We start from the raw sequence: 7,486 nt of genomic DNA, 5'->3' as shown, positions 1-7,486 counted from the left end.
AGCAGCTCCTCCCTGCTGCCAGCCAGGTCATCTGCATTTTCACTGATCATTTCCCTCTTTGCCGATTGGTTCCCTGGATTCAAATTCAAACCCTTGGCCCTTACAGGATCAGGGCCTGGATCCTGTTCCAAAGAGACACAGTCACCCCTCAGCAGGGTCTCACAGCTGGTATCCTTGAGAACCCCAACGACCAGCCAGCCCGACCCCTCCTGGGTCTGCACAGGGATCTGGGCCATAGGCAGGGTGAGGGACTTCATCCCGGGGACCCTCACTCAGCTCACACAGCCCCTCAGCATCTGAGGCTGCACCACCAGGGGCCTGACAACAGCTCTCTCTGTCCCAGGATCTCGCCACCCCAGGAATGTCTCCCCATTGACCATCACCTTCTGCTCCCACTGAAGGTCCGAGAGGCTTGACCCCAGGAAACTCCACACGGACATATAGGTTGGGACCAGGAATGGGAGCCTGTCCACCTCCCCACCCATCTGGCTAATGGAGTCTATGGCCTTGGGACCCAGCAAGGGAGCTAGATACCGGGGCTTTTCCGCAGGGTCCCCCTGGTTCAAATCGCCAGCCTGCTCAAAGGCAGTGAGGTGGGCATCCACATCCCCCCTCCATGGAGGGATGCCTCATTCCAGCATAAAAGACAGTGAGTTGCTGCAACTTTTCTTTCATTCCTGATTCGCTTTCTTCCAAGAACTGCACAGCAGTGCATGACCTGGGGGTACTCTGGACACACTCCTGGGCCATACCTACTCACTCCATCAGCACCTGGCCCACACCAGGGAAGCAAATGATCTGACCAGCAGACCAAATTCAGTGATGAATCCTGGTCACCTGCCGCCTGAGGTACATTGCACAGATGCTGAAGAGAAGAAGCTACTTACCGGCCAGGTCCTCTCTAAAGCTCAGTCATCGCATCCAAGTAAACACAAGCACTTGGGCCTCTCTTGACTTAGACATTCCTCATGCTGCTGAGTTGGAAGAGCTTGTGTGCACCTCCGTCAGGCCCTATCATACTCACCACTTGGGTGCATTTATCTGTGCAGTACCCTTTCAGGAGGAAACCAGCTTCCCCAGGTGGGATAGCCATCACCGGCGTGTAGACCAGGCCCAGCTCCATAATGCCAGCATTATAGCGTCTCAGCGTGGCTGTGTAATAGAGGCGAATCCCCGAGGAGTCATGGCGACCTGGCGAGGCAAGAGGACGCGATGTGACACCGCGTTGCAAATCGCAGTGGTAGTAAGAGTCGCATGTGGGAAAATGTCAGACATGAAAAATTAAACTTCAGTGCACTAAGCATCAGGAAAGCAGCTCAGTTCTTCCATTTGCTGGCTAACTGCACTCATTCCTTGTATTAGTCTTGTTGTTATTTTTACAATCCTATTATACTGTACCAGCAGCAAGAGACTGGACTAAATGGTCTCCAGATACATGCCTGGTTATCTGGAAAGGTCACCAGCCCAGGGACCGACAGCTCACTAAGAGGAGGAGGGAATCAAATGGGAATGTATTTGGAAGTCCATGAGAACCCACCGCAGGTGGGAGTATGTGTGGGAGGCAGATTTTGGAGAGACCTCAGTTCAGACCTAGGGGTGGGAAGTCTTTCTCTCCTCTGCTTTTTCCAGCCCCACCCTGGTTCTGAACTAGGACTCTCCGTGCTAAAGTTGCAGAACTTTTATCACAGTTTTGGGCTGCACTGTCACCCAACGATCCAGCCCAAATGAAGACTAGCTTGTAGCTTCACTGCCCCAAGAGCAGGGCAGGAACCAGCCTGTGACTCTGAGACACAAACAAGTGCCTGGCTCCCCACTAGCTCCATAGGAGATGTAAGCCGTGATTGCCCTATTGCTGAGCAGCTTGCTTCCCAGTGCCAGCTGGAAAAGCTGCACTGGCCTGCATGCGGAAAGGGGGAAGGGTAGGAGCCAAAGCTCCCCCCACTCCCCATTCCTGCCCATGTGGGCAGGAGAATCCCGTGCAGTGACCAACAATGTGAGAGTATCTCATGCTGAGGAGTAAGAGGGTTTCTTGCTTTCCCTCATTCCCCTGTGCAGTCCCAAAGCCAGGCTCATAACTGAGCCCTTTATGAATTAGAGACATTGGGCCCAGAACCCAGTTGTGTCCCCTGGATTCCAAAAAAAGCTCTTCTAGCAAGCCTTGGTGCTGACTGGCCTGAGTGTCCCCTCTACAGCATGATGAGATCTGCTCAAGGAATGATTTTGGGGGAAGCCCTGTGGTCTGAGCTATGCAGGAAGTCAGGCTAGATGATCACAATGGTCCCTTCTGGCCTTGGGATCTCTGAATGGGCAGCCATCCAGTAAATTGCAATGAAGGCTTCTGTTTTCCCTTGTGGAGTGGAGAGAACCTTCCTCCCAGTTACCAAGGCCAGTGAATAACCTGTTTGCAAATCCTCCCCAAGAGATTGTGTCTTTTTTTATACTGTACCTTTCTGCTTCTCTTCTGCCCCAACAAACTATTCTGGACCCAGTCTAGACACCTCCGGGTGTTGAAAGGATGAGATTCTTGTTCTGTGCTCTCTATCACTCTCGACTAGAAGGCAGCACCTATCTGAATCCACCATCTCCCTAATCTCCTGGCTTCCTCCCCAAACGTGCATCAGCTCTGAGCATCCCACTCATTACAACCAGGTTCTGATACAATTAATTCATGGAATTACTGCCATGCCTTCAGGTAAGTTCATAGCCTGAAGGGAGAGCAGAGACGCTCTCCCTGAGATTAGACGGGAGTCAGCCAGCATTTCCCACTGACATGAATTTGCCCAGGAAATGCCCAGCGGATCTGGACTGAACCTAGGGCATTTGGGGGCCCTCTAATTTTTCTTTCATGCATATGAAGCAGTTCCATTTTATTCCATTCAGGTCTGTGTGTTTGTGGTATGTGAGCCCCTTCCAACGATGTATAAAGCCGGGTGACTAGCCTCTGTCGATCCTTCTCCAGGCTCTCCCCAGGTGGAAAGTTGTGTGCAGTTTGGATGTGCTCGGAGCTGTGGTTAGTGTAGTCGGTTCTGCATGCCCCGTTGTTTGGGTGAGCAAATGATAAAGAGACCAGAAGGACAGGCCTGGGAATTCTTTTGAGAATGCCCTTGGGAATTTGGGAGATAGCATCTGTTCTAACTGGATGGCCGTTACAAAAAACGAGGCTATGTTGTTATTGGTAGGGGGGGTGTGAGCAAGTGTGTGTGTGTGTGTGTCTGAGTGGGAATGGGTGCATGCAGTTTTTTTAACTCTCTAGTGCCGAGGTGGGGTGGTTGAAGAGATTATGGAGATTAAGGACTGTGAAATGTGCACTGTGTACTGTGATATAACATCATCTACTCGGCTGATGGTGTTACGCCCCCAGGCTGTAATTAACAGAGAAGATCCTGGCGCTCTCTTAGTGAAATCTCATGGCATAATGGCCCCCCGGTTACTGATCCTGTCTTATCCCTCTGCAAACTGATCTGAGTGAAGAAAGAGGTTCAGCTCTGGGAAAAGCAGAAAGGGACGCCAAGTCTTGCCATCCATTCTTGTGCACCAATCCTTCTCACCGGAGTCCAACAGAAAGACACTTGTAAGGCTACAGCGTTTGGACAAGATTTGCCGTGGGTTGGGTTTGCTGCTTCTCTCAGAAAAACCCTCCAGTGGTAACTCTGCGTGACACTGTCTGTTTGCCTTGGATTGTGATTCCTTTTCACTCCCTTCAGGCAGGGGAGTGAGACTGGTGATGAGATGCCACACTGAGCCCTAGGCCTTGTCTACACTAGAAAAGCTTTGCAGGTAGAGCTCTACCAGTAAACCCTCCTAGTAGGGATGCAGCTTATGCTGGAAAAGAGGCTTTTGCCAGTATAATTTATAACAGTTCCCCAAACAAAATAAACAATACTAGAGAAAGGACTTTTGCTGATATAACTGCGTCTACACTAGGGGGTTTGCTGGTATAGGCTCATCATTAAAAAAAATCACACCCCTGAGTGACATTATTGGAATTGGAAAAGGTTCAGAGAAGGGCAACAAAAATGATCAGGGGTATGGAACAGCTTCCACATGAAGAGAGATTAATAAGACTGGGACTTTTCAGCTTGGAAAAGAGACGACTAAGGGGAGGTATGATTGAGGTCTATAAAATCATGACTGGTGTAGAGAAAGTAGATAAGGAAGTGTTGTTTACTACTTCTCATAACACAAGAACTAGGCGTCATCAAATTAAATTAATAGGCAGCAAGTTTAAAACAAATAAAAGGAAGTATTTCTTCACACCATGCACAGTCAACCTGTGGAACTCCTTGCCAGAGGATGTTGTGAAGGCCAAGACCATAACAGGGTTCAAAAAAGAACTAGATACATTCATGGAGGATAGGTCCACCAATGGCTATTAGCCAGGATGGGCAGAGATGGAGTCCCTAGCCTCTGTTTGCCAGAAGCTGGGAATGAGCGACTGGGGATGGATCACTTGATGATTCCCTGTTCTGCTCATTCCCTCTAGGGCACCTGTCATTGGTCACTGTCAGATACTGGGCTAAATGGACCTTTGGTCTGACACAATATGGCCAGTCTTATAACATTGCTATACCAGCAAATGTTTCATGTGTAGAGCAGGCCTTCACCCCAAAGAGTGGAGGGACGCAGACTAGGCATGACACAGTCCTGCTGGCTGATTTGCCAGATGGGTTGACAGGCACAGAAGGGGGCTTTGTCCAGACTTTTCGGAGGAATGGTTGAAAATACAGACGATTACTTGGGGAGCCTTTCTCAGGTGGGTTTGTCCGAAAGGGAGCACGGAGCCCTTCCCCAGTGAAGACTCTCTCTCCCCAACAATGGGAATAAAAAAGCAGAAATTGCAGCCATGATGGCAGTTGTGCGGGTAGAAGTGCGACAAATCTTCAGCCCATCTGAGAGTGATATTGGCGTAACCCACCCTCCGGTGATTGGGCTGCATAAGAGAGGTAGGATTTGATGATGATGGCTGCTTCCAGCTAAAGGACTTCAACCTCTAGCGCAAGTAGTTGAAGCTCACGCTTTCAGATCTGAAGGTCTAGGGTTAAAGCCCCACTGTATGGCTCAAGTGGAATCAGCTACATTATGCATCCTATTTACGTTGCTATTAGAAGAGTAGAGAACAGTGCGGCTGTAGATGAAGCAGCTCGGTGAGCATGGAGACAATGCCACTGTCTCTGTGACACACGGTCAACTGGTGATTAGAGCAAGAGCATGGGAGTCAGGATTGCTGGGTTTCAGAGTAGCAGCCGTGTTACTCTGTATCCGCAAAAAGAACAGGAGGACTTGTGGCACCTTAGAGACTAACACATTTATTTGAGCATAAGCTTTCGTGACCTACAGCTCACTTCATCGGACTCCTGGGTTCTCTTAACAGCAAAAACAAAGTTAGCACCAATGGTTCCCCTCCCCCATCCCCGGGCACGTGTTTTGGGTATGGGCTGTAAAGAGAAAGGCCAGGTTAGCTAGGGCTGAGAGGGTTCACACTTATCTATGAGTATCTGGCTTTGGCTTGGATTCATCAAACAGATCAGACTAAATGGGGTGATGTTATTGATTAAAAGGGAAAAGTGGTTAAAATAATGAAAGAAGCGAGCTGTATATTTATAGACGTGTTGCTTCTCGAGTCTCGGAATGTGATGAGATTGATCTGCAGTACATATGCTCTGGCCTCCTAAAAATACTCTGGGATATTCATGAAGTGAGCTGATTTGATGTAAATGGAGAAATCTGGTAATTTAGCGGAGTTTTAAAAAAATGTGTCGACTGTCAAAGGTATCAAACAAGAAGTGCTCTTTATTCACTTGGAAAATGTCTCCCCCATCCCACTCCCACCTAAACCTCTCCCTCAGTAACGAAAGTCAGCCCCAGTGTTTGAGAGCAGTGGTGGAAAGACCACGAGTTTGTATACCTGGGAAAGGAAGATGTTTTCACTCCCCACAGGCAGGAAGGATAGTCTAGTAGTTATAGCATTAGCCTAGGATTTGAGGGACCTGGGCTCAAGTCCTTGCTTGGCTATGGGCTTCCTGTGTGACCTTGGGTAAGTCCCTTAACCTCTCTGCACATCAGCTCCCCAGCTGTATAATGGGGGTAACAGCACTGTCCTACCTCACAGAGCCAATGAGCTCAGATACTATGGTCAGAGGTCCCTCTAAATACCCTAGAGAAAGGGGCAAAGAATGTGTAGCCTAATTCTGAGGTTGCCTTGTCTAGGGCTAGTAATCATTACTCCTAGGGTCTATTTCTGCCACTGTGTGACATTTTGGTGAAGTCATTTACCCGCTCTGTGCCTTGGTTTCCCTATCTGTGAACTGGGGGTAATAATGCTGACCTGCCTCGTGGGGGTGGGGGGGTTGGGAGGCTAAATTCATTGTCTGAGCATTTTTAGATCCTCACCTGAACGTGCACGTAAGTGCCCAGTATTAACCATTTATGCTATTGTTATTTATTCTAAGCCGGGATATCTGTTTATAATGAGGCTGGTCTAGCTGGGAGCTATTTCTAAAACGACCTCTTCACACTTAACAGGTGGGTCTGCAATCTTGCTTCTGTGCAGAATTTCTTTATCTCTCTCTCTTGATTTTATTATGTTTGGTTAGGCAAATAGCTGCCTGAAAGCTCCAATGTTATTGGCTTCATGTTCTGCTTGGAAAGACTATGAAGAAAGATGCAGATAGAAACATTCCAATCTGAGGGACTAATACCTCTGCTTTGAGCCAGGCAGAGTGAAGGCAGAAGCTCAACAGCTCTGCCAAGGCTTCTTGGTCCAGATCCGAAAGGTCCCTTTGCACCCACCCCTGGCTACTGCAGCCCTGAACCAGAGCCTGCCAGTTGTGCTGAATGGTGCCAGACTGCGTGGCAGGTTTGCAGTGTGCAGGGACTCATATGAGGCAGAGCACAAGCCAAGCCAGACAAGGCTGGGGAGATTGGGATCCAGACCAAACCTCTCCTGTCTGTAATCAATGCTGGAAGTCTCACAGGCAGGGCCTTTTGCATGAGGTCTCCAGTATTTCTTGGCCTCAGCTGGGTTAAAAGGGCCCTGTGCTGACACGAGCAGAGAAAGCGGAACCCAGCCGACTCTACCTAGGAGGTTGTACAAGTGAGGGCTTGCTTTCCCCACGCCCCACTGGCAGCCCCGCTCGGGTGCTCTGCTAGGTTGAGGCTCTGCAGGGGTCTGGGTAGGAGCTGCTTTCCGTGACGTGTTCCCCTGCTATGCCTGAGCTGCCTCTACTTAAAGCAATGAGGTCTGGGCTGCAGGCTGGCATCCCTCTCCCTGCGCTGGGATGGGGGGGGTGCAGGTACAGGCTGCCAGTCCTTTAGGGAAACGTGGGTTCCCTTGCCAGTGAATGAGCTTGGGAGAGCAGGAAGCCATGCCGCCTGCCCTACCAACAGGACAGCCTGGGAGAGTTCTGGCTCAGGGGCCGCAGTGTATTAGTGCCTGGGGAGCAATTAGCTAAAGAGTTTTTATAGATTTCCCCCCCCGCCCCCCCCA

General features: G+C 49.7%; 1 protein-coding gene across 1 annotated transcript in view; it reads right to left on the bottom strand.

Annotated features, from left to right (window-relative positions):
* The window catches only part of DBH (dopamine beta-hydroxylase), a 28,938-nt gene that overhangs the window by 13,919 nt on the left and 7,533 nt on the right, over positions 1-7,486 (bottom strand). Inside the window, exon 6 of the mRNA XM_038374757.2 lies at positions 1,025-1,191. Coding sequence (XP_038230685.1) covers positions 1,025-1,191 — 167 coding nt within the window. The remainder of the gene's footprint in view (positions 1-1,024; positions 1,192-7,486) is intronic.

The sequence above is a fragment of the Dermochelys coriacea genome, chromosome 16 (assembly GCF_009764565.3).
Source record: "Dermochelys coriacea isolate rDerCor1 chromosome 16, rDerCor1.pri.v4, whole genome shotgun sequence".
NCBI classification, from domain to species: Eukaryota; Metazoa; Chordata; order Testudines; family Dermochelyidae; genus Dermochelys; species Dermochelys coriacea.
This window is presented reverse-complemented; position numbering and strand designations above follow the sequence as displayed.